This window comes from Hypomesus transpacificus, chromosome 21, assembly GCF_021917145.1.
Source record: "Hypomesus transpacificus isolate Combined female chromosome 21, fHypTra1, whole genome shotgun sequence".
Lineage (NCBI taxonomy): Eukaryota > Metazoa > Chordata > Actinopteri > Osmeriformes > Osmeridae > Hypomesus > Hypomesus transpacificus.
The window spans coordinates 5,815,266-5,842,884 of NC_061080.1; the positions used below are offsets into that span (position 1 = coordinate 5,815,266).

The 27,619-nt window shown below is 41.2% G+C and overlaps 1 protein-coding gene across 3 annotated transcripts in view; it reads left to right on the top strand.

Annotated features, from left to right (window-relative positions):
* Nucleotides 1-560: 560 nt before the first annotated feature.
* The window catches only part of LOC124483503 (atlastin-2-like), a 33,675-nt gene continuing 6,616 nt past the window's right edge, over nt 561-27,619 (top strand). For 2 of the 3 annotated variants that reach the window (XM_047043990.1, XM_047043989.1), the window contains exons 1-9: nt 561-680; nt 14,505-14,806; nt 22,851-22,985; nt 24,029-24,133; nt 24,211-24,261; nt 24,767-24,823; nt 25,486-25,578; nt 27,088-27,226; nt 27,303-27,430. In XM_047043990.1, coding sequence (XP_046899946.1) covers nt 608-680; nt 14,505-14,806; nt 22,851-22,985; nt 24,029-24,133; nt 24,211-24,261; nt 24,767-24,823; nt 25,486-25,578; nt 27,088-27,226; nt 27,303-27,430 — 1,083 coding nt within the window. In that variant the 5' untranslated portion in view covers nt 561-607. The remainder of the gene's footprint in view (nt 681-14,504; nt 14,807-22,850; nt 22,986-24,028; nt 24,134-24,210; nt 24,262-24,766; nt 24,824-25,485; nt 25,579-27,087; nt 27,227-27,302; nt 27,431-27,619) is intronic. The other variant, XM_047043991.1, reaches the window with a different exon arrangement.

Here is a 27,619-nt window from a genome sequence, read left to right on the forward strand (position 1 = left end):
AAATGAAATATTGCTTGACGTCACATGGGTTCCCACATCTATGCTTCACAAATTAAGAATTGAGAGTATGTATTTATGTTTAAGATATCTGTTGGTGTACAGGACTTTGTAAGTAACTGAGGGAATCAAATCCTTAACACCAGGCCAAGTAATATTTAGGATTGTGTTAGGACCCTAACCCTAGCAAACTGAAAGTATTCCCAAATAACCTATACACCTTAATATTAAATACTTTTAATAAATAAATATTTTTAATAATGTACAAGGCTTCTAATTTAAAGTCATATAATAGCATAGTTTAAAAAAAACATTCAGTGCAAACAGTGAAATTCCAATTGGGCACAGTTTCTGGTAAAAGTTGAAGGTATTGTAAAATGATAAGCTAGACTTTTATGAGCAACAATGTGTTTGGCCTTATTTCAGGAAATATTATTTTCAAAATATGCTTTAGGCCTATTGTTTGGAATGTTTCACTAATTGCTGAATCCGTAAGACAAATTTAGGACCCGGCGGATACCCACGGTCGTTTGAACTTGATAAAGAGGCAAGTCGGGAATCTGGGTTTTTGACGTCAGCTGAATTTTATAATTTTGAACGGGTCAAGAAGATGGCGGAGGAGAGCAGGTTGAAGCATCGGAATCACTCTCAGCAAATTTGCAAAAACAGCATCTTCGACGAAGGTAACCCATTCTTTATTATTGAGGGTGTGTAACGATGATGTTGACAAAATGTGGTTGTTATATGGGCGACGCTAGAAACATTTGTTTTATACCACTGGCTGAGCAATAGCGTACCACCGAATTGCAAGTGCAGACTATCCTGCCCGCCGCATCCCTCGGACTCGCAAAAGTGAGGGTCAAAACATGAATTATGTTAGCACACTGGGTGTGATACTATGTTGATTGTGTGGAAGAGTTTCCTCTAATATTTATATCCTCACTGGCATCGCCATGTCAATCCACTAAAACGTTACACACCAGACACAAGCCAACGGTATAGTAGCTCTAACCATATAAAGAATATTACACTCACTAAGCAAGGAAGCCAACGTCGTGCTTTCTTATAATTTTCTTCTGAATGTTTGATGCCTAACTCCGCCTGTTTAGTGATACTGTAGCAACATAGCTAATGTTTCACATTTGGTACAAGGAACACTACTACCACAAACAATAGCGTTTTGGGGAATGTATCAACTAGCTACTGTATGTTAATGATACCTTGACTGAAGGCATCTGCCAGCTCGTTAATCAAGTAGCGGTCAACGATTAATGCCATTCGTCTCTGTCTAGCTAGCCTAGCTATTGTCGGCAGATTGGCTTGCAATCTCTCTTCCAAACCATCTAGGCTAGCTAGATAATTGCTTATCATATGTGCTGCTAGTTAACAATACATCCAGGTTTCGATAGTCGTTTTTGGTGCCAATTTTAGCTTGAGTTAGGTTAATGTTCTTTGCACAATTATTCTAAAGTTTAATGTTCATTCTTGGTCAAAATGAGCATGGAAAATGAAGGATTTGATTTGAGCAGCAACATCCGAAGGATAGCCAAAAAGCTAGGCCAGTCGACATTCAAATGTACACAACGCCTTAGACGGATTGCCAGCTAGCTAGATATCTAGTTGTATATTGTGCCAGTAAAGCTAATCAACAATATCGTAGAATGCTTTGCATTCTTGAAATGCTTCACGTCTTCAATCATCATGACTGGACCCTCTGCACCGCAGCTCAGCGACAACTTGGCGCTAGCTACCGTTGTGGTAGATGAATTATTATCACTAAGCACATGTTTGATTATTTGCCTGTTGGCAATTTATTTTTCTCATTTGGAATAGTTTGCCATAAATGACAAAATTCAAATAAATGTTCTTGACCTAGTCAGCTGTCAATCAAGTGATAAGAAATTCAATGCTAATGTTCACTAACCCCCCCCCCCCCTCCTGTTGTTGCTTACTTGCAACAGCTGTGTAACCGAGTCCGGTATTCCTTGACTGGCTATCATGTGGGGAATGTTTTGAACATTGACCTTCAGTTACATCCTTTGGACATCTTAATTGGCTGGGGAGACCGATCCAGGCCAGTTTTGTGAGATTAAACGGAGACAGAGTTAAATGGAACATTAACATGTTTGCATGATGACCTTTGGCCTCTTTCAAGCCTCTATTGGCTGAAAACTGCAAATTAACTAATCTCCTTATCCTCCGGTACAACAGGCCTAAGCATTCTTGCACTTTAACCCTCTCAGCTAATGTGAATGCTGGAGGCTTTTAAGCTTGTACTGTCGACTGTCAACAGGATTGAGCTGTACTGTCAACTGTCATAGCTTCCCAGTAATGGCAGTGTCATTGATTGAGTGCCTATCAATAAATCCAGCACACTAGTGTTCCAGTTGTGCTAGGTATGTCACTGTAACACACCTAGGATTCTACAAGCACGTGTCAAACCCACCACATCATTTTATGTGGCCTGCGGGAGCTTAAATGGTGTATTGAAGTAAGTTTATGCTACTTTACAGCGTGCATTTACCATAAACTACATCTCTCACAATGCATTTTGATTATGTTACGGCAAAGTGATTACATCCCGCCTCTAGAAATCAGTGTATATACGCATCAGTGTTTCACGCAAAGTTCCAAGTTTAACTGTGGCAGGGTCTGATCTACCAGGGTGGCACGGGGTGGCAACCGCCACCCTAAAAATAGCCTTGCCACCCCAGTTGGCAACTTTGAAAAAGTTGTGGCTCATTTAGGGATGGGTATCGAGAACCGGTTCTGTAAGGACCCGGTTCCAAATTTCTCAAAACCCGAATATCAATAAGGTCCAAAGCTTATTGATACCGCTATCGAGACTAAGTAATATAATGTAACGATGACTTATGTCTTGAGAAATAAGTCATGTTATTTAAATCAAATCACTGGTGCACAAACATACAACGTTTGACTAATACAATGACTAAATTCAATTGAATGGCCTGCCAACCGCCTTTAAATTAAACGAAGACGAATTTAATTGCCTCACGCGCTACTTCGCTTCATTTATAATTTTGTTGCTAGCTACGATGGCAGAACGCACAAAACGGTCAAAGGCTGGCCACATTTTATTAAAGCCAAAGATAAAGACGACGACGCAAAGTGCAATATATGTTCTAAAGTAATTTCTTGTAAGGGGGGGAACACAACTACGATGAACAAGCACCTCAACGTTGTGCATCAGATAAAGATAAAATGCAGTACTTCAACTGTCTTCGAATCGCAACAGTGCCAACTCCAGCTGCCTCTGCAGGACAATCCTGTGGTGAACGCACCCCAACTCCGTAGCAAGTCTCCATTGTTGACAATAATAAGCCAATTCAGGGCTCAAGAGTGCAACTATTTCACTCGCATATGCCCCTAAAATTTGATGTGTGCGCGAACTGCAAACAAAATTTACGAGCACAGTGTGTGAGTAAAGACCAGCCTCCCCCCCTTGCTGCTGATCGTTCAAAACATAGTCACCGCGAGCATGGCTTTGTGGGATGCTTAAGCATTGTGTTAAACAAAACAGAGACAGAAGAAAATAGGGATAAGATAAGGAAGGTTTGGTTAGCTGGTCATTTAGCTATATCAGGTGCCTTTTGTTGAAACGTGTTCAACTTTTCATAAAGTCGATGAGCTTGACAATGTCACTTTTCGTCAACCAACCAGTCTAGTTACTTATCCAGGTTGTGGATAGTACATCTGTAGTGGACAGATTTATATTTAGCCAGTCAGGATCCATTTTGCCAATATATACTCCTTTTAGCCAGCCTCCTCGTGAGAGCAACACGTTCCCCTTGTTCTATTTTACATCTGTTTTACTTAAAAAATAGAAAAGTATCGATAGAGACTTGGATCGTTAAGCAGTCTCAAAAACGATATCGATAAAAATTAACGATATCCATCCCTAGGCTCATTTGACATTTGCGAGAGCGAATTTCTAATATCCGAATGCAAGTGAATGCAGCACGAAAAGACTCCGCCGACCGAAGTTGCTTTCATTTGAACACAAGGAAGGCGTGAATTGACCATAGAAGGCTCCAATGTAAGGATGCAATCGTCAGTACGGACAGCAGATGAAGTGTTAAGCAATTATCTATTAATGAATAAGAATATTTTGAAAAGTGCAGGGCTAACGGAGTTGCAACGTTAGTTTTCCTGTGGACTTGAGGTTAATTATATTTACTCGTGAATGCTATGGGAAAGCAACAACAGATGACCTTGGTAAAGTTAGTTTGAAGATTGATTTATAACAGATATTCGGACACCCAGCATTGTGTTATTTTTAACCGGTGTTTTGCACCGCTACAACCAGCCGCTTAGCCAATGCTTTTGGCTGCCTAAAACGCGTATGTTTAGGGACCGTCAACAAATTACAAAAAAAAAAAATCTATAGCTGGGAGCGTCAAAATAATGTTAAACTGTTGAAGATGTATGCATTCATGCTGCACAGTCTTTATTTTGTTCATTTTCATCTCGGGTTATTAAAAATAAAATGTTGATTAAAAATACATCTTCAAACTTCCATAGCTTTTTGGTCATGTGACCTATAATCCCGAAATTCATTTCGGTGTTCACTGACTATTCATACATGTTGCACAGCCTTTAGTTTTTTCTAGGGCTGTCAAAGTTAACACGTAGACGCAATCTCACGTTAACGCTACAAAAATTGTGCCGTTAACTCGGGTTTCTTTTTGACCCTGGGAATCACCTGACGGTAGTTGATTAATGGAGAGAGGGATTTTAGATGGGAAGTTCCATTTCAAGAAGTTGCGAGACGGCTCGGTTGACAACTGAGGCTGTGTACTGATTGTCAGGCTGAGTTTTGTTATCACCGGAGTACTTCCATCCTAAACTATCACATCATGCAAGCAAAGCACACAGCTAGCAGCAGCGTTAGTGGTAACAGGAGCAGCAACGGAGTCAGGTGGCTGAGGGGTTAGGGAATCGGGCTAGTAATCAGAAGGTTGCCGGATCGATTCCCCGCTGTGCCAAATTACGTTGTGTTCTTGGTAGGGTTGGTAATGAATAATCGATCGATTCATTGTCATTAAGAATTAATTCGAATAAAAATCCAAGCCTAATGAATAATCGTTGTTTTGCCGCGCATTATGAGAACAACATATTCCGGTATTTTGTGCGAGCGCGACTTCCTACAGCAGTCGAGTAAAGATGAAGCGGGCTAGGAGAAGTGCAGTGTGGGACCATTTCTTAATAAAAGATAGTCAACTGCAGTTCCTGTGACGCTGTATTTACTTACTATAGTACAACGTCTCTTCTAATACAGGGCTCCAGACTGCGACCAAATGGTCGGATTTTGCGACCAGTTTTTTAGACGATGCGAAAAAAATTTACAAACACTCGCGCGTGTGCGACCGACAAATTTTGAATTCATTGAGTGTGCACAATGTCAGCACATGTTAGCAACTACACAGATACGACGTTCTAGTATGACAACGATATCAGTGTTCCTTCTGCATTAGTACCGTAGCTAAAAGTCTAGGAAAGTTGAGGCTATTTTTCGCTAGGTTCCTATGAACGTCTTAATCTGCCAGACAAATAGGTGCCCCTTCGTTCTTTTGATGAGCAGTTTCACGAGCCCTTCTTACCCGGCGTCATGGAGCCTAGCAGCTAAATACTTATTTAGCACTAGCGTTGCTACTCCATCCCTGCCTGTGTTTGAGCTGTTGCGCTGTTATACTCAGTAAGTATTGTGTTGTAGTGTCGGAGGACTGATCGAAAAGTGCATCATACATTTAAGTCATTTAGCTAAGACTTGCATGTACAGTACGTACGTAATGTCACATTAAATAATGTATTTAAACTCAAGCTTATATGGTGCATCGCTGTATATCAGTTGTAAAAATTACAGTAAAAAAAACTGACCCATCTGCAACCGACACAGACACACCCCACAATTTCCCCTGAAATTGTCCCAGGGGCGATTCTAGGATCAGACCTTTAGGGGTGCTCAGCCCCCAATGAGAATGTGACATGAATACAGTGCCTTGCAAAAGTGCTAAACGTAAACCCCCTTGCTAATATAAATCCCTAATTTCACTGGATAACAATTAATACATTTATGTATTATTATGCAAAATATTGAATGAAAAAAATAATAATAAAAATAATAATAATAAAAACTACCAGCATCAAATGATAATAAACAATATATTTAAATATATTATTTTTAGGGGTGCTGAGAATACATTTAGGGGTGCTTGAGCACTCCTAAAAAGGGTCTTAAATTGCCACTGAATTGTACCCTCTCTAGTTACATTAATAAATGCATTGCAGGTCAATATAAGGTGTGCCCCTAAATTTTCTGCTTGCGCTCCTAAAATTTTCAGTCAGGGGCTACTGTGCTCCTAGTAAAAAAAGTTAGTCTGGAGCCCTGATATATCATTTAACAAATATACATCCAAACGTAAATTCCAGCGAAGCCAGCACCAGCGGAGGTCTCCAGCAGCAAACCATTCAGGCTACACTTGCTAGGAGGACGGATGACAAGCGAGCTAACCTACAGTAGGATAGCCTGTAAGGTACTTAGCTATAGCCTACATCTTGCTAATAAGTTGCCACGACTGTCAATTTAAAACAATGATTTAACATGGCATTAAGACATTATTATTCTTGTGTATTTGTGTCTGATGACCAGTCAACTTGCAACTTGCACCGGCGGGGGGGGGGGGGGGGGGGGGGTGACGTCATGCCTTAGCAAATAATCGATTAATTGTTCTATAACGTTATTAATAGTCGAACATGAAACTCCGCAATTAATCATATGAAATAATGCGAATATAATGCATATTTTAATTGCTTGACAGCCCTAGTTTTTTCATTATCTCACACACTTCTGCCACGGGGTGCCACACCTCAATCTCATGCCACCCCATGAATATTTTTCTAGATCCTCCCCTGAACTGTGAGTTAAGGCGAGCATTGTTTGAATGACAGCACTTCAATGCAGCCGGTTCTTAGGGCTGGGCGGTATGGCCTAAAATGTGTATCACGGTAAAATTCGTAAGCACTGACGATATCTGTATTTCAGTGTTTCCCCTAGGATTTTTTTTTAGCAGTGGGGGCAGGTCAGGTCTACCCCCCCCCCCCCCGCCCCCCCGGCCAAAACAAATTCCTAACCCTATATTTCGGAGCAGCTTATTGTAATAGTCTAATAGCTAATGTAATATTGAATATTGCACATATTTGCACATATTTTTCCCTAAATAAATAAAATGAGCATACTTAGACACCTTACAGTATGTTCTAAATGGCATAAATGCTGCCAATTAATAATTGACGTAACAACTTATTGTAAATGCAGTGGCCTAGCCTATAGATTAGGGTAGGCCACTCGGAATCATGTACACTGTTTGCTTCATTTGATCTTGATAGGCTAAGCATTCTGTAGCAAATAATAACAATATACCCACTATTTATTCATTAAGACTAGGCTACTTAAGCATAATAATGCACCTAAAATACAAACGTGAGCAAGGGCAGCAATTGCTATCGAATCAACAGACGTGCAATTTCTCTAACAGGGGAAGAATACAAACAATGAAAATCACCAGTTAACTTAATTTAAATTTGCAAGAACTATAGACTAATACAATAACAGGCTTAAATGAACTGACAACATAAGTTATACAACTTACAGTTCTCAAGGACGCACACGCGCTATCTCAACTGCGCTGTGCTATTCTCTGACATGCGCTCTAACAATCACGGCTGATAGACGGCCTAAAAATTTGTACAGCTCTAATTCTAATACCATGGCGGCAGAAATTTTACCGTGGCGGGCCGCCACGGAAAAATCTACATGGGGGGGAAACACTGGAATCAGGGTTGGACTGGGACTGAAAAACAGCCCGGGACTTTGAAACACACACCGGCCCACCGCCCCCCCCTGTTGGTGTTATGGCGCGCGCGATATCCGCCTTTCCCCACATTGAAATGACTGAGTGTACAGCTCTGCAAACCATGGTTATCAGATGAGAATGGGCAAATTCATTTAGGCCGAATCCCAATACTCCTTCCCCTTAGTTTTGCGCGTTCCCGTGAGAGCTAGTGGTGTCCCAATACTCTTTTGGAGCTAGGGGAAGGGCTAAGACTAAGGGGTATTACCCCTTAAAACCAAGTAAGATCGGGAGCTTACTTGAAACCTAGGGCTATGTGAATCCTGCGCGACCGGCAACAATGGCGGCCAGATCATCCAGAGAGACCGATAAATGTAATATTTTTGGCTGAATTAATTGATTAAAAAATGGACTGTCTTGTTTTGTCTTATACACAGTCCTGAAAATGTATATTTTCCAAATCGAAATGTTTCTAAAAATCGCTAGTTTGGTACGCTAATGCGACAGTGTTGAATTGCACAACAGTCCCTCATTTCTCTGAATAGCATGTCTACAGTTTTAAGTAAACTCCGTTAGCAGCGAATTTCGTTTAATATCAGTGCATCACACTACTTGCTTTGGAGATATCGATACGTGCAAGACGATGTACCTGTAACCAAGTGGCGTCCCATTTCCTAGGGCTATGTAGCCCTTACCCCTTACTTTCGAGGGCCAAGGGCTAGGGGTAAATTAAGGGGGAAGGGGGAAGTATTGGGATTCGGCCTTAAAGCTACAGACACAGAAACAGCGCGTTCTGAGGAAAGCTTATTGTTGGACTACTTGTGGTGGCTACTGTGGTGCAGCCCTAAAACTAGACCAATTGGCGTCTGGTTTAATGAGTGATCGAAACGCCTGCTCTGGCAGATCATTTGTTGTTGATTTAATGCAGTCAGAGTTAGCCTTAACAAATGTTTATGGTCATGAAAAAGTAGCCCTGGGGCCTGTTCCATAAACGCCGCTCAAAAAAGCTAGACTTAAAGTCCTAAACCAGACTTGATTAAGTTGAATTAGTCAAGCGGGGCTAAAGCGGTTCCATAAAGGCCGATTTCAGCTCACGCAGTCCTACTAATTCAAGTCAGATTTAAGAAGTCAAGCTGATTGCGCGTGCACCCTATTCTAAAGCAGCCCGAGAAGTAAGACATGGATCATACAATCCACCACGGCTAAAGCAATGCACACGGCCACGTGACTTCTTCCAGAAAGAACGTTCCCTTTAAATCGTGTACAATGAAAGCTCCCTCATCCACCGCTTCAATCAAAATAAAATGACACCCAATGATTGACATTGTTAACGATAGGCTAAGAAGATCGAGGAACTTTTTAGACCTTTACTTTGTTGATTAAAAAACACCCTCTAAACTCATCTAAATTGACTTTTTTGACATTGTTTAAAATAAATAGCCTACTATTAATCAATACATTATCCAGTAGCCTAACTTTTTAAAATGTTTTTTGTGTCAGGGAAATGGAGGCTGAATTTAGGTTTGTTTTGCAATTGTAGGCTACTGCTAACAATTATATTGCTATGATAATTGATAATTATACTCGGATAATTTAGATTGAGATATAGGCCTATGCCTGATGCAAAAAATTTGAAATCACAAACTAACATCCAAACATTTAATGGCTATGGTGTGTAGCCTATCAAAGCATTGTTCATCGTTGTTTAATGCATTAAGGCCATTGCACACTGAGTCAGAAATTCGTATCCGAAATGTTTGCACGTAAAAAAATAGACAACCTCACGTTATGTCAATCGCGCTTACACACTGCGTCAGAAACTTTCGTCCGTCAAAATAAAGTTCGGATCGGGTTTGATTTTCTGCGTTTTCGCATCCATAGCCAGCATTTTGATGGTGTTTTGGAAATTCAGAGCCACTGAATGTTGAGGCTGACGATTGCGAAAAAATGCATACGAAAATGTACTCTGTGTGCAAGGGACTTGAGGCTAAATGTTCTAGCCTATGTAGGCTATTTAAGTAGATTTTCTATCAATGTTGAACATATTGAACTGATGAGAATAAGAAAATGAGAATATACGTGGTAAATCATCGTTTTCCCGTTGGGTCAGTGTTAAAGGAACGTCTGGTTAAGCACCAAGTCACGCTAAGTCTGACAGTTAGTCTGACCCTGACTAAGTTGCCATAGAAACAGAGTTCAAACTACGTTGAGCAAGCTTTATGGAACAGGCCTCTGGTCCAGCACGTAAAATATTGACAATTTTTTTCTACAATGAGCGAGCTTAAAGAGAAGGATTAAATTTATATAGCACAGCTTGACTCAGGGCTGAGGTGCAAATGCAGCTGGGCCTGGCTAAAGATCGAGGTCAAGACCCATGTGAAAGGGGATTGGCACATTTCTTTGGGCTGCTACCCACACAGTTAGCTCTGTTGCTCATTCCACGAATGCACGATCCTTACAAGTTGTACCTCGTTGTAAAGGTGACTTATCAGGCTTTCTAACGATATCATACAATACCAATTGATATTATTGAAGGGGAGATAACGTAATAATGTTTCCGACCAAAATAACGTTTCCAAACCTTTTTTGAGGAGTTTATGTTCAGTGGTGTAAATAGTACAGAGAAGGGGGGGGGGGGGAGTTTGCAGGTATGCTCAAGAATATAAAGATTTTGAGCTACTAGCTGTTGACAACTGTATGAGCAAGGGGGGTTAAAGTTCACGGTGAAATATTGTGACAAATAAGTGTCCCAATTGTGTACTGCATGCAACAGTACTTATCTTCCAGTTCTTGCGAAATCAAGATGGTCATGTCCTCTGCCTCATCTTGCCACAGTATTAATGGCATATGGATGCATATCGATTTCAGCCAGGGAAGTATCGTGCCACTGCTTTTGCTGTTTTTGCAGCACTAAGGTGTGTTCCAGCACTAGCTGTATCCACAGGTTTTTTCCTCAACCCTTTTGAAGAAGCCTCCTGATTTTAATGACATTTTAAGAATCTGGATGGAAAAGCAAACCAGGGCCTTCTTCTATGGAGGACCAAACCTGCCATGTTTAGATATGAATTAATAAATACATCTCCACATCCATGCATTACATAAATAAATGAATCCATATAGTTTTTGGTGCAAATTTAATGTAAAATGCATTCTATATTTATATATTTATTCATTCATTTCAAACACCTGCATGAGGTCTGCGGTCTCTTGGAGACTCGGGCATTGTTCTCTTTATTCCGTCCATGACGAAAATACATTTCTTTTCATGGATGTATGTAAGGCTAACATAATAGAATACGTGTTTAATGATTAGCCAATGTTGTCAGATACCGCTTAGATTTGATTGACACATCTCATTAACATATTTAGATGAATAAATACAGAAAATGAAAGCATGAATATATCAATATTGGTTGTAAAGTGAACTATTCATCTATAGCTGTTTAATTTTTCCTCACTCATAAATTAATACATTACTTAGGTTTTAATTAGGGCTGCAACTAACGATTATTTAAATTGATTAATATGTCAATACTTTTTTCGATGAATCGGATTAATCAAAAAAAGCGTTTATTTCCAACCCTTTATTCAAAAACAGAACTGACCGTGCAAAAAATCTTCTGAAAGTGCACAAACAGGTACACAATTTTGAAAATGTTATTGGCCGGGTTTCCCAGATTCGTTAAGAAGCTCTTAACGCTAAAAGCTTCTTGGGAACGTTCTAACGAATCTGTGAAACCCGGCCATTAAGATTAACGTGAATTTAATGCCATTTTCAGAGATGAGCAATTTATTTGAATTTTGTAAACTTAATTGAAAATTGAAAGGTTGTGGAAGTAGGCCAGACTTTATTAGAATAATTAGGTGTATATTTGAAGATTTTCAGTACAATTTTGAAAAAGTTATTAGAGAGGATTTCATGCCAAAAACATTATTAGAGATTTCTTATCATTTGTTTGAAACTTAATTGAAAAAGTAAAGGGTGTGGAAGTAGGCCAGACATTATTAGAATAATCTGGTGTATATTTGAGATTTTCTGACACAATCTTTAAAAGTGATTAAGATTTGCGAGGATTTAGCTATTTTCAGAGATTAATGATTTTCTATCATTCTATTTAAAAACTTAATTTAAAAAGTAAAGGTTGTAGATGTATACCAGTCATTGTTAGAATATTCTGGTGTCCGTTTGAGGTTTTATATTCATAAAAATATTATAAGTCATCCTTTTTCAAAATTTGTATGGGTAGTTTTCACCCGCTCCCTAACGCGACGGTACCGTCTTCCGAATGTGAGACTAATGTCGAATGTAACTTAATCTTGGTCAATTAACACACTTTTTCAATTTATTTCGTGTGAAATGCTCCCACACCTTGGATGACTGATTTCGCTGCCTCCACCATGTGTTTCAGAACAACGTTACTCAACAACGTCTCTCCGATGATCTTTCCTCTACCTCCGCTCTGCTCCATGTTCAATAGAGGAGATTGATGGGATTTGTGTGCCTTTATTTTCTGCTGCTTCGGAACTACAGTAGACCGTTAAATGGGACTTCCTGCTTTGCTAGCTTTCTACATAGCGTGCTTTATGACCTAGTTGGCTTAGACCTATGAGTTGGACTGCTGTTGTAATGGCACTTCAGCGAAAGGGAAGGTTGTGTGGTTTAGGCCTTCAAAATTGAATGCTTATAGGTGAAAAATGTCCACTGCCACTGAACTGGAATTTGACTTTCGTCAGGGAACATACACGTGCAAATCGTTCAGTTGTTTTGGACTGCAGCGCTTGCTTTTCACGTACAAGCAAGGCATTCTAAATAATGCAAGTGGGCCTCACTCCAAAGAGCTCCTATTCTGTGTGTCCTGTTGTCTCATTAAATAGTTGCAAACAGGCAACATTGGCCTCCACAGCCAATTCTTAGGTGCCTCTGTCAGAACTGATGTAGGCTACTATGGGATTTTTTTTTTTAGGGCATATTTCTGTTAGCGTCTGATAGGAATTTTCCCACAGTCATAAAAAGCTCATCATTATACCAGATCATAAACCTGCAGGTCTTTTGAGGTGAGAATGTTCTAACTTGACCTTCATCTGTCCGGTATCTTCAGTCCATTCTGACCCTGAATGCCTGGTGTATATGGAGGACACTTTAAGCAAGTTTTAAGACCGGAAAGTAAGCTAGTCTGCCAATAAGCATCTTTGCGCACTTGTTTTCAGGCTCATGTGTACAGGCCAGTGTTGGGACGAGGTGTCTGGGTGTGACTGGGACGATGTCTCAGCGGACTTAGGCGCTGTCAAGGTTGGCTATTTATAGGGGAGTCTTGGAGTTGTACCCATAACCAAGCAAAGACCTTTGATAGCTGTGGTACGATTAAGCCCTTACAAGGCCTTAGAACCCTGCTTAGATCCTGCAGCTGTTTTTTTGCATCAGAAAATCCAAGCATTTAGCCCTTTTTTGCATGCAAATGGTTCAACAGTCAAGCCTGTCCTCCATTCAGAGTGGTGGGCCAGGTGAACAGTTGCTCAATGTCTGTCAAGTTTTGATTTGATCAAACGGGTCCAAGTCTCATAGTAGTATTAGTCCCTCAGGAAACGAAGGGATGCCTATTTGGGTTCCTGCCGTCTGATGGTAACTGCAGTGTCATCACCAGCTGTAATGTGATGAGGGTGGCTACACACCCCTCATTATGGTCATCCCAGCAAGCTGTCTTTGGCAGGACATTTAACTGAAGCCTGCAGACTATTATGAAGGAATTTGGATAGGGAGGGATTTAGATGTTGTGCCATGCAACGCTGTGTGACTTGTGTCTGTGTGTGAGAGATTAGGCCTAGACTATTTTTTATTAATTTTTTCATCTTCTCTACCCACTCAAACCAACATTAGCGTTGCTTTTGCCGACTCAGAAGCAGCAAACTTGTCAGCTTTGTTCTGACCACATTTTAACAGGAAACAGACATTTTATTGCACCAGGCAAGTAGTTTCTCTCATATCGTAGTCTTGGCCTATAGATCAGCCTATTCACTGTAGTGAATAGGCTGTGTGTATGTGTGCAAGGTGAGCATCATAAGATGACGATCATTCCCAGTTGGTGGTTGTTCTGTTATATGGGCCATGGGGACCTTTTGACAACTCATATTGTGACTTTAATGGTCCAAGACTGTGGTCTGCACCTCTGTGTCCCTAACCGTCTCTTGAGGAGGGAACTGCTCACTGAATTGTTCCTACCAGTAGGTTTCTTCAAATATACATTTCATATTTCAAATGTGTTATCTATAGTGTTTCAAATGTGTTGTTTGTGTGTGCTTTATTAGATAGTTCAGTTCAATGTACACAAGAAAGGCCAAAAAAAAACAACCCTGGACAGCCTGGGTTGGATTCAAACCCAGGCTGTTGCCTTTAGGCCTCAGCCCATGTGGTATACACTTTCTTGTGAAGCCCTCTAACATTGCTTATAAAAAGGGCCACACAAACAAAATGCAATTAGATTTGACTTTCTCTGAACATAACATAATAATTTAATAATCCGCTAATTTTGGTAAACGTCTTCTGGTTAGGTGATTGGCCAACAGGCATGGTGGTCTTTTCACATCGTCTCTGGGGGCTCTGTGTCCATTCCAACACCTTTCTCTCCTTCCATCTGCTAGGCGGGCCCAGGATTGAAAATGTTGGCCCCAAGATGATACCTCGGAGGGAGGAAGAGGATGCGGAGGAGAAAGGGTTGCTTCTGGAAGAAGAGGACACGGGTGTGGCCAGGCCGGTCCAGATTGTCGTGGCTCACGAGGATGACCATGATTTTGAGCTGGACGAGGTGGCGCTGGAGCGCATCCTGCTGCAGGAGCACGTCCGAGACCTCAACGTGGTTGTGGTGTCGGTGGCCGGAGCCTTCCGCAAGGGCAAGTCTTTCCTGTTGGACTTCATGCTGCGCTATATGTACAGCCAGAGCAAGGTGAGCAACTACACCTGCTTACTCCCTTGCCCTTCACACTGAAGCCATTCTTGGGGAGGGGAGTAGGGTGGGAGCCTTCATGCACCACCAGATGACTCCCCCAGAAAACCAGGGGCAAATGTGGGTTCATGTCTATACAAGAAAGCCAGATACATTTATTTAAATCTACTTGTTAAAAACATGTTCACAGTCAATGCAGTGTTTCCCACACAGACAAATTTGTGGCGGTGTGCCACAGAATCAACACCGGCCACCACATATTGCGTTTCATTTTAATTCTTTTACACTATTTAGGTTAAAACACGTAGCGTATTTGTTCTGCTGCATTTCCTTTTTTACCTGCTCTCACTCGTCTATCTCACATACAGTCTTGAAGTCAGCACACTTTAGCAACAATGCATACATATGCCGTTCTAGTAAGACAGACAGCTATATCATCATTCAGCACTACCCTCAGCATTAGTGCCGTTGTTAAAGGTCTAGGAAGGTTGAGGCTACTTTTCGCTAGGTACCTACGAGCATATCTTAATCGAAGGTTCCCCTTCGTTCTTTTGGTGACATCTAGCATTGTTACCTGCATATGCAGAAATTATGTATTTGTTGTTGTTGATTTTGTGAAGGTGTGAATAATTTTGGATCAATATTTAATATAATAAAGTTCTGTGTAACTAATTATTAACGAAGGAATTATTTTGAACCCCCCCCCCCCCCCCCCCCCCCCCGTCTGACATGAAACAACCCCAACCCCACCCCCCCGTCTGACATGCAACAAACCCTCCCAATGACTGTCGTGTTCGAAAGGATCTTCAAAGCCAAATTGGCCGTGTGCATGTACTTACAGGTTTTATGGAATTCTTCTCCAAATATATTATCTGTGAAGGTTTTCATTGTGTTCCCCATTCACCTAAAGTGAAACTAATAGACCTGCATCACTTAAAGTTAACGGATACCTTTTTCTTTACCAGGAACTAATGAGTTTCCCTCTGCCAACCTGTTTTTACAAAACTGTCCTCTAAACGTCTCTACTGCCAACTGCTTTATTACTTTTCTGTGCTATGACTGTAATCCATTAGAGCTTTGCTTTAAATGCGGATTTTGTTTTGGTCACCATGGTTTGGCTGTGACCATCCTTCGCAAGAACACACTGCCTTTTATTCCCCATCATAAAGGGCGCTTTTGTGTTTCCCCTAAAGAGGTCTCAGCGGCGTTATCTTGGAATAACCATTCAAAATGCCCCTGAAGTATGCTAGCCAACACGAGGGCCTGGGTTGGGGGGATTGAGTCGGGACTCGAAACATAGATCATGGCAGCATTGCAGGATGGAACTTGACTTCCTTGGTCCGAGCGGGATTCGAACCCTTGAAGCAGTGCGGACTATGCAGGACACGGGAACAATGCCTATTAAGTAGTGCTGTCAAAAGATTAAAATATTCAATCGCATTAATGTCATAGTTAACTCGCAATTAATCGCACTTTATCTATTCAAAATGTCCGTTGATTTCTTTTTGTCCCATAATTTTTTTTTCTCATTTTGATGCTCTTATCAACAAGGAAAAGTGGATCTGTTCCTTAGTGCAAATGTTTTTATTTTGTTTTTTTAAACATTGCCATTGCTTGGCTTTGACGAGGGGGCGGATAATTCTCATCAGCTGTGTGCTTGGTGGTATTTCAGATATGCTGCGATGATAAGCTCAGTTCACAACAACAAAACACACCGTTCACTTTGGTCTTGTCCATGGAACCATTTGGCAACATTTTTAAAGTAAATCTTCCATTCAGAATTTTTTTGGCATCCATTTCGCCATCTCTGAAAACATAACGTAACTGAATTACTCTTTGTCTCTGTCTCTCTCTCTCTCTCTCTCTGTCTCTCTCTCTCTCTCTCTCTCTGTGTCTCTCTCTGTCTCTCTCTCTGTGTCTCTCTCTGTCTCTCTCTCTCTCTCTCTCTCTCTCTCTCTGTCTCTGTCTCTGTCTCTCTCTCTCTCTCTCTCTCTGTCTCTCTCTCTCTCTCTGTCTGTCTCTCTGTCTGTCTGTCTGTCTCTGTCTCTCTCTGTCTGTCTGTCTGTCTGTCTGTCTCTGTCTCTCTCTGTCTCTCTCTGTCTCTCTCTGTCTCTCTCTCTGTCTCTCGGTCTCTCAGTCTCTCTGTCTCTCTGTCTCTCTGTGTCTCTCTGTCTCTGTCTCTCGCTCTCTCTCGCAAATGTGTGTGGGAATACACTTGGCTTTTTTTCTTGGCTACTTAGAACTTGTTTAGCATAGTGTAAAAACTGCCTTGTGGGCAACACAGCACTTTAGCATGCAAGAGCAAGATGGCACCCATACTACATGAGAACTTGAGAAAAAAAAAAAAAAAAACTAGGTCACCCTATAGATCCTGTAAAGTGGAATTGAAAATGAGTTTTATTTTCAACACACCACAGAAAAATGTGTTAACTACCCATCCAAATTGAAAAGAAGAAATATAGCTGCAAGCAGCGATGCGGGTTCCTCTTCAAAATGGCAAAATATTATCCAAATTTACGTTGTAGAAGGTCAAGAATTTGACAACAGGAGAGCAAAACGACTTTATGTTGGGCCAACTAAAAGTCGCTGAATGGGGATTTGAACTCATGAGCATAAGGTTACAAGGCAGCCTCTATCCTCTCTGCTACACACCAACTGTTGAGAATGGATGAGTAGAAACGGCATAGTATTAGCTTTGTTCAGCTTTGGGACAAAGGTTAAGAAACGGTTGACATTTCAAAGTGGAATTGCATGAAATTGCGCATGGTATTTCATAATGATGTCATCCTGTTTAACTAAACAGATATTAAAATTTAAGACGGGCTTAAAGACTGCGGCTGGATTCAAACCTACAACCTTATACTTTGCAGGTCACTGTCCCAGGACATTGAGCTATTCTCAGTGTTGAATATTGTCATGTTCAGTTACTGTATAAAAAAGTAAGCTGTTTCTTCTGTGGTAAGAGTTGTTAGATTCAGCCAAGTTTAAACTACTCAAATTCAATCATATTTTTAATTGTTCATGCTACTTCAGAGTGATGTCATCTTGAACCCAATAAGGTTTGAAAACCATCAGTCAAAATGATATTTGATTTATTGACACAAAGATATTGAGGCAATGTGGACATTTACATAAATACACCCCTTTCAGACATTTTGTATTACATTTCTCATTCCATTTCACCCTATATAAAAACACACCTGCCCACACACTATCCCCCAATCCATGCCGTTAACCTCCCTCCCAGCACAAGTCAAGCCAAAGCAGAAATGCTGTAGCGGACGCATGAATTTAGATGTCAACCAAAATTTGCCTCCCACAATCAAAACACATTGCTCGCAACACTGTTTCCAGAATTTCTCAAAGATGGCTTTCACCACTTTCCAGAACCACAGTCATCTTACAATGAAGAATAGCCCCATTGGCAAAAGGTCTATGGCCCAGTCCATGATGATCTCCTCGCCAACATAAATGTACGAAGGCCGACTCTCACTTCCCATTAAACCACACAACACACACTCTCAGGGTGACCAACAAGATTATTTTAACTAACAAACAACAATATTACAAACATCTAACTGAACGAACGCAACAACTGAAATCCCTTGCATAGCTGTTGTAACCAAACTATTTACCACAAGTCTTGGCGTTTTTTGACATGCAGCACTGCATGCTGGGTACCCAAGAGCGCTGACGCTGATGATCTAGCTGTGCTCCGACTGCTTGATATTACGAGCTAGTGACGTGCAAAGGTCCCGGCGTCTCCTGAAATGTAACGCGTCTTTCTGCCTTGAAGCTGCGTGCGCATCATCATCAAGACCCCATGTATATGTCAAGATAACATCCAAGCTAACAATTTTGCCAAATCTGACTGCAGCTTTGTATACCATATGTAGCCTACTGTGTTATGGTTGTTTGAGTTAAACAACTTGCTTAATGAATTTAATCGCTGTTAAATGTCAAATCCAACTATACATTTATAAAAGAGAGTTCCAATCAAATCTGAATTATTTTTAAACCTAGAGGTTTAAAAGACAACCTTTGCCTAAACTGACATGCACCAACTCAGAGAACTGAGTTTCAACATCCATTTACACATTTAGTCTCTATTTTTTACTCTACTCTTAAGGCATAACTGTTTAACTTAATGTCTGCCCCTCTCTGTCACTAACTGTCTCTGGAGTGGGGGGTGGGGGCTTCACAGGGTTTCTACAGGTGTAAACAAGTAAAATATAAGACTTTAAGACCTTTTAATAACCCTTCCAATTGAAACTAAAGACCAAATTTACGATGGAAATACAGATCAAAAGTGGAAATATACAGTAATCTTTCCAAACACTGATGTCTGTTCAATATTAACAGTATGGTACAACAATCGGTTGAGTTTAAGTACATTGACTGTGTGTAATGCGAAAGGATAACACAAAAATTGAATTTCTGTCCTAAATTATATTTATTACACAATGGTGGAGCAGAAACTAGCAATTCCATGAATCCCATGGAAACAAAGGCAAATGTGTGAGATGTACTGATGTGGAGCACAAATCATCCAAGAAGCAGTACTTCTCTTGAGTGATTTTTATTCAGATGACTCATCATTGGATTCAGGTGAAAAGTCTATAACTTGAACTGGTTTCATTACTTAAGACACTAAAAGTCAGCAGCTTGGCATGCTGGGACATGGAAAGGATAAAAAATTTAGACTTTCATCAAAGTAAAAAATGCTGGTTTGTCCTTTTTCATCAATATCCTCAAAAAAGCAGTCTGCAGAGCTACTGTGTCTGTGGGGTGACTGTCTGTCTCTGGAGGGGCAAGCAGGGCCTGCAAGCAGGGCCTGCAGGCAGGGGCAAGCAGGGCCTGCAGGCAGGGGCAAGCAGGGCCTGCAGGCAGGGGCAAGCCAGCTGGATGACGGGCTGAAGAGAAGCTGTCCAGCTAGAGGGGGGTAGTCTAGCAAGGGATCAGTTTTTCTCTCAGCATCCTCTGTTGAACTCTGTTGAGCAGGCCTCTGCATGACCTTCCAGACCTGTAAAAGTGAAGAAAGGATCCATGTCAGTTGTGAAAAATGAAGCTTTTTACATCTACACTTGTCATAAACTACAGTTTTGACTGTGAAATGCAGTGGCATTACTTGAGCTTGAATCCAAATGCAGGGCTCGACAATAACGATGGCCCAGGGCCAGTAAAAAGTAACGTCGGGACAGTTATACTAGCAACTCACTGGCCCGATCGGGCCACTGCAAATTATTGATATAATTTTTTTTTTCGCATTGTAAAAGTTAACATCCTTCATATGTTTTGCTATCTGCTAAATGCATAAATAACTTTGTAGCTCGTGGGGCGCACAGTTGGCAAATCAAGAGTTGAGAAGTGAGTGACAAGTGGTCATATTGTAATTCTCTAATCTCTATACATTTTTTAACAACTGGCACGAGACAATAAAGTGAAGATGGCAGCAAAGTAGAGGTACGAGCTCAAACAGAAGCAACCTTTTTTATGGAACGAAGATGCACTGTGTCGTATGTTCCCGTCTAAAGCGGACAAAAGTAGATATTTTTACCAAGGCACCGACCATATTTCGAAAACAATCCCTGACCAGCCAAGCTAGCAGACAGCACCTGGTTTGCGTGACAGCTAAACGGATGGTTGACAATCCATCTTCCAGGCCGTTGACCATGCTGGTCAGGAATTTAAATGTAGATGCCCATTGTGTTATTGCACGACTTATAACAACGGCATATCACGTAATCAAGACGGGTCAGCCGTTCGCCTCGTTCCCTAAGGCTATTGAACAGCAGCAGAAGAATGGTGTCGACTTGGGTAGTTACTAGTATCATACTGATGAAATGCTGTGGAAGTTTTTAATATCAGCATTGACGGACCAGAGGAGGTTTCAGTTTCTGTTGGACAGAGTTGTGCAGAGATGGCTGTCAGCAGGGAGAGAGCACTTCATGTTTGAGGTTAAAAGTCAATTGTTTTGATGACTATTACCTTTTTATTTTTTAACTCTAGAAATGTGATTTCATTGCTGTTATTTTTATATCCAGGATTTGTTTAATAAATGGTTTTGTTGTAACAATGATAAATTACAACTTTTGGAGGGGGGGCCAGTAAAAATGGTCTCGGGGCCAGTAAGTTTCAAACCCACTGGCCCGGTGGGGCCAGTGCCAAAAAATGTTAATTTTGAGCTCTGAAATGTGTTGAACTGATGGAGACCCGGCCATGCAAAGTCACTCAAAACATTTGGCTTGATTCCAGGCTCTGGCAAGAATATTTAGCTCTAAACTGGTCAATATACACATCTGACCAAAGACCAGCTCGAACTTTGCCTGTAAACATTGATTCTGTCTGTCAGAGACCTTTTAAATAGGCTGACCGAGTGAAACTAGCCTGGCTAACGTAGGTCGCCTTCTCAGGAAAATGACAAATGAAATAGGCTCGTTTTGAAAGATCCTATATACTGGCTATCTTCAGTAGACTCTTGTCTACAAAAAGCAGCCCTCCCTGACGTTTTAGGACTAAAATTTAGTGAATTACGATATCGTTTACACACTGCCAGTGAGTGAGCGAGCCGAGTCTGTCATTGAGGCTAAGTCAAAACAATGTACCCTCGGGACGCAGTCTCACTCCACTTGCAAATTTTCCACAAATCACAAAAATAATCGGATTATCTGGCTACAAGCACAATTCCTACATCTCCTAAAGGCTTCCCTCCTCGAGGTTTGGTAACAAACACATTTTTGGTGTCGACCGAACTGTACAATGGTGAACTTATGAACATGACGCGTCCAAAACATGGCTGCCGCCTAAGCCTATGCGGTCTCCCTGGCGCATAGGCTTATTACAAAGACTTTCTCGACCCAAATTAAAATTCTGAGCCGACAGGTCCGTGGGGAATTGCTTGTTCTCCTAAAAGCTGCCCTCTTCTACCTTTTTGATGAATTCGCCGAGATGCTACATGATTCAGTAATTACACAGAGGGAAAAAGCTAGCTACTTTTCAAGTTCGGTTTTCCGTCAAACTCACAATCTAAAGGTCTCAAGGTGCTCAAACCTTCACCATAATTCAAGAGTAGTGTACTTTCAGAAACCCAATCAGCTTAAAATGTGTAAAAATAGGACTTACCGAACGTGGCTGCCTCCAACACGCCTTTCAGGTGATTCCAGTTGAAAACAACAAATAATTTATATTCGTCACGACGAGCTGCGATTGGAAGCGAAATGAGGGTGAGGGTGGGGCTTGGTCAGCACACCATTTCCAGAAAGGATGTGTGTGCGTCTCGCCAAGCTCGCGCATGTCAGTAGGTTGACTACCTGTTCCTCTTTGCGCTGTATAGCACAGCATTTTCAATGTGCGGCACAAGGGGTGAAAATGCTGTGCGACACAAAGCGGGACAGGTGGTCACCCTAGTGCCAAGGGGCAGGATGAGTCTGTGAGAATTTGGAGCGCGCGCACTGTGGAGCAATTCAATTGAATTCAATCATATATTGACATACCAAGGTGAAATTGTTTATGGTACTAGAGATTGATGTCGTCTTGAACCCTATTAGGGTTGAAAAACTGTCAAAATTATATTTAATTTATTAACTAAAAAAGGGGGGGGGGGGGGTGGTGGTGTGTGTGTGGGGGGGGGGGGGGGGGGGGGGGGGGGGGGTGGTGTGTGTGTCGGCTGAAGGAGCTGAATATGCCCCCTCGAATTTATTGAACTTAGCAACAACAGCAACACTAGCTAAATCAATTGCAGATATCAAAACAGACCTACCTGCAGTCTCATCATCGTACCTGTTGTGTAACAGAACGCAGCCATCTGTGATCTGATGTAGATGGGTCGCTGTGACGTTTCAGTCCGACAGTTTTTGCGCTTTGCACATGCTTTCAGGAACTCATTTCACACGTATACTACTGAGAAGCAAATCATGGAATTAGCTTTGCAGGATCTTCAAGCAAAAACGCATCCTGCAGTACCAAAAACAGAGCATCCGATACGCACACGTACCTTGGTTATGACCCACCCTTAACAACAGTGTCATTTTCCTCCCTGTTTCAGTCGAGCCACTCTTGGATCGGAGGCCATGAGGACCCTCTAACGGGCTTCACGTGGAGGGGGGGCTGTGAGAGGGAGACCACGGGCATCCTGGCCTGGAGCAAGGTGTTTGTGGTGGAGAAGCCTGATGGGAGTGAGGTAAGACCTGGGCTGGGTTCCTCTGGGTGCTTCTACCAAGACCTTGTACCAAGGAATCTCTTCGCACATGAAGGAGCGCTATATCCTTGATGATATAGCAGATGATGCATACGGTCAGTGATGTATCATTGATGGTGTGCCCTGACAGGTGATGTGGTTGCAGAGTTTTAATCAGGACAAGGTGCTTAAAATGCTTGAAGTACTTGAATTTGACTTTTTGAAACTTTAGTCCTGGAAAACCCATCAAGTACCTCGTCATATTAATGACGAGGTACTTGAAAAGTGCTTGAATTATTTAAAGACAATATATATGAATTTACAAAGTCATTTTGAAGTGTTCATAAGAAACAAACCTTTTCGCTTAAAATTAACGCCTCAGCCCATCCCCCTCCTGCTAATTTAATTAAAGCACCATCTGATTTTTTTCTGGCATTCTTTGGTTTGCGTTATAGCATATGATCATGTTCTCAATCAATTTAAGTGTTTTTCAAGCATGATAACAGCCAAAATAGAAATCAATTCGGTGCTGAAGAAGCGCTGTCTGATTCTTTGTACAAACACCAGACTCAAACAGAAAGCCGCTTCTTCTCAGCCAGTGCGCGCCAGTACCGTTTTGATTAGGCCTACTTGAGGACGAAACAGAACATTGTCAAAATGACCATCTTGGCGAGTATCCTTGTAAGCGGTCTTTAATACGTTTTCTAAGTCTTAAATGAAGGTGAAGAGCTGGAAGAAACTGGATTTGTGTCACATGTGCGTAACACTTCTTAGAGAGAGACAAAAAAAAAGACAGCCGTCTAAAAAACCCACTGCTGTCCGTCTCATTAATGTTAATCAAAGAACAAAAGAAAAAGGGAAAATCACTTGCTGCTCTTGATTGAATTACACATGTAGCTTTAATAAGGATTAATTTCAAGTATATGTCTGATAAATGAGATCTGATTGTAGTCCCCCAAAATAGTGCTTAAAAAGTCCTTGAAAGTACTGGAATTTCATCATACAGTATCTGTATGAACCCTGGTTAATGTGCTTGCTTTCCACAGGTCGCTGTTCTCCTAATAGATACACAAGGGGCTTTTGATAGCCAGTCAACCATCAAAGATTGTGCTACGCTGTTTGCTCTGAGCACCATGACCAGCTCTGTGCAGGTACAAACAAAAACACGGATGTGCCTTAATCTTGTATTGTGTTGTAATTTGGTTTAATTCATGATGTTGTGTTGCAGGTTTACAACTTGTCTCAGAACGTTCAAGAAGATGATCTCCAACATCTTCAGGTTAGTGTCAGATTTATCTTCAGAATTGCATTGTCTATGAGCTTTGGACTAACGACACTGAACCAGTGACCTCACTGGAAAGGTACTATTCATGCGGCAAGATGTGAAAAGCCTCAATGGTGGTGGTGTTAAAAAAAAAAAAAAAAAAAATTAGGTAACAATGCCTTTTCTACTCAGGGATCCATCTAATCTTAAAATTAGGTGTTATTAATAATTTTCTGTTGCTGCAAAACCAATTAAAAAGGCATTAGATGAAAAATACAAAAGTATTCAATTAACTGGCAGTTCAATTGAACTAAACTTTTGTTTGTTGTTTTGATCCCTCCAGGGCATAGTTATATGCATAATGCACTGCCTGACCTTCAGAAGTATCAGCAACTTTGAAGCCAAAATGAATACAAAATGATTAAGCCAAGACCTTGGTCATACCGCAAAGTAGTAGTTTGCCTTAATTCCATGGATAATGTCTTCAACCCATGCTGACAAGGTGACTCTCTCTCCCCAGCTCTTCACCGAGTATGGAAGACTGGCCATGGAAGAAATTTATGAGAAGCCATTTCAGGTATTTTTTCGCACTTCCTAATCCTTCAGTAAGAATGAGTATCCTTGGTCATATGCAGTCAGTTAAAGGTCCCATGACATGAAAACGTCACTTTTGAAGGTCATTTAACATTAATAAGTTCCCCTTGCCTGCCTTTGCCCCCAGTGGCTAGAAATGTCAATAGGTGTAAACCAAGCCCTGGGTATTCTTCGCCGCCTTTTAGAAAATGAGAGCTCAAACGCTTGGTTTTGAAAATCCCCTATTGTGACGTCACTTATTGTGACATAAAGGATGACAGAATTTGGCCCACCAATGGAAAAAACGAGCTACGACCGTGCAAGCACGACATGGGTTTTTCCTCGAGACATCATGGCTTGGAAACGACCTAAGCATGGCAGTTAGCCCCGCCGCTTTCTTCCTCACAGTATTTAAAGCTACAGACACAGAAACAGGGTGTCCTGAGGAAAGCTCATTGTGGGACTGCTCGTAGTGCCTGTAATTCTGCACCAAGGCTGAATTTCGGAAAGAGACTTCAGATACAGTATTATGGGACCAGTAAGACCTATATAAAACCATCCAAAAACAGCATGTCATGGGATCTTTATAAATCATTACTGTGATTTACAGATTTTTATCTGTGAAGCAAATGTCATTAATCACAATGTTGTCCTTCCTCCCATCAGACTCTCATGTTTCTTATAAGAGACTGGAGCTACCCCTACGAGCATCCTTATGGCTTAGAAGGAGGAAAGACGTTCTTGGAGAAGAGGTTGCAAGTATGCATTTTCCACCATTTTTTTTTTTTTTTTTTTTTTTTTGCTCATGTAACATTTTAGTGTTGGTTAAACTCACTTCTCAGTATAAATACCTCCCACCCAAGCTAGCTTTTCGTTGGCATAGCTGGTTAAACCAGTGTTTATGGGAGCTGGTCGTTGCATTTGTGAGTCGAGTAGGGGTGCACCGATCCGATACTAAGATCGGATATCGGCCCCGATATTGACAAAATAGCAGGATCGGGGATCTGAAAATTTAGCCGATCCACTGGCCGATCCAGGCAACCTTTAGATGCTTGAGTTCTAAATATTTCCGACGGTGCCCACAGCAACATAATACTCGAAGCAATGCTACTAGCATGCTAGTGTTACCTGTTAGCCTTCTCATTAGTACATACTGAAGCCATACAGCGTTTGTCGCATAGTTTTTGTCTATCGGAAAATATTCAGTTGGAATTTTCGAAATCGCATATGCAACGTTACGCTGTGAGACCCGCATTCGAAGATCACATATGTGCGACGATATGTTCTACACTGTAGATTCTACAGTATAGTAGTCGTTGAGCTGCAGGAATTCTGCGTGCTCCTAGCATTGTGCTTTTGGATGTGCTTGATTAAATTGGTACTATTGTACTTTGCAGTACTACCACCACCCCTCAAAACATTTACTTTACAGACATTGCAAACAGCCGACGAACTAGTTGGCGTTGCAAGCGTGAAATATCTCCACGCAGCCAACTCTTTGGCTCGCTCCATGTTGCTTTTAAGTTTCTGTCCACTGGTTGGACACGAGCTGTACACCGCACAGTGCAATGCTTCAAGCTAAAAACTTCCATGGTTTACACACCAGCGACAACAAATAAATAAGAATTCAAATATTTGTACATGTTTACAATGTTTGGTTGCTGTTTGATTACTATTGTATGTTTGACCAATACACTTTTGTTTCTACTGCTACATTTTATTTATTTTAATAGGCCCTATGTTTGATTACATTCTATTTTCGCATTTTGATGCACGATAGTTTTTTAAATAACAAATAAATAAGAATGCAGTAGATTACACCTGTTATTTTGTATGAGTTAGGAAAGTCTGGTGCCTTTAGTCTTTTCCAAATGGTGGAAGGAAGGTATAAGGTGGGAGGTATACAGTTTATTATTAATTCAACAACGGTATTGGATCGGTATCGACAGATACACAAAGCCCAGGCATCGGTATCAGGACTGAAAAAGTCGGATCGGTGCATCCCTAGTCAAGAGTTCACACCCCAGAAAAGGAGATGGGGAGGAAGCACTACTTAAAAAAGGAAATCTTGACTCATTGAGCCAATTGGCAACCTAACTAGCCCCTGATGCCAGTTGATAATACTTTTTGTTGTGATGATTCATTTAATTATCAATTGATGTTATCCTGCATACAAGTCGCCACTTTTTTATTTTACTTAACATGTACATAACTTTTATGGCGTGTGTGTGTGTGGGGGGGGTACTTTTTGTCGTCTCGTGTGTCTAGGTCAAACAGAACCAGCATGAGGAGCTGCAGAACGTGAGGAAGCACATCCACTCCTGCTTCTCCAACATCAGCTGCTTCCTTTTGCCCCACCCTGGTCTGAAGGTGGCCACCAACCCCCACTTTGATGGCAGACTAAGGGGTAGGATCAGGTCCATTGCAAGTTGAACATCAACGGGTGATTTCATTTTGTTACATGTTTTTTAAACCTTTCATAGATATCGACGGTGAATTCAAGACGGAACTTGTGAACCTTGTGCCAACTCTGTTGTCGCCGGATAACTTGGTGGAGAAAGAAATTGGAGGATCGAAAGTCACTTGCCGAGACCTTGTACAGTATTTTAAGGTAAGTCATGTTGGATTTCTAATATTGGATTTTGCAACATGATTACTCTGCCCTTTTAAAGGGGGTGGTTGACTGGGTTTTGGGGTATTTCACACTGTTCCTTAAGGTCTCCGAATAGGGTATGCAATATTGGTTGGGTTGAAAATGGCCCGGGTGCTGTTCTATGCCCCCTGATAGATCCTCTGAAAT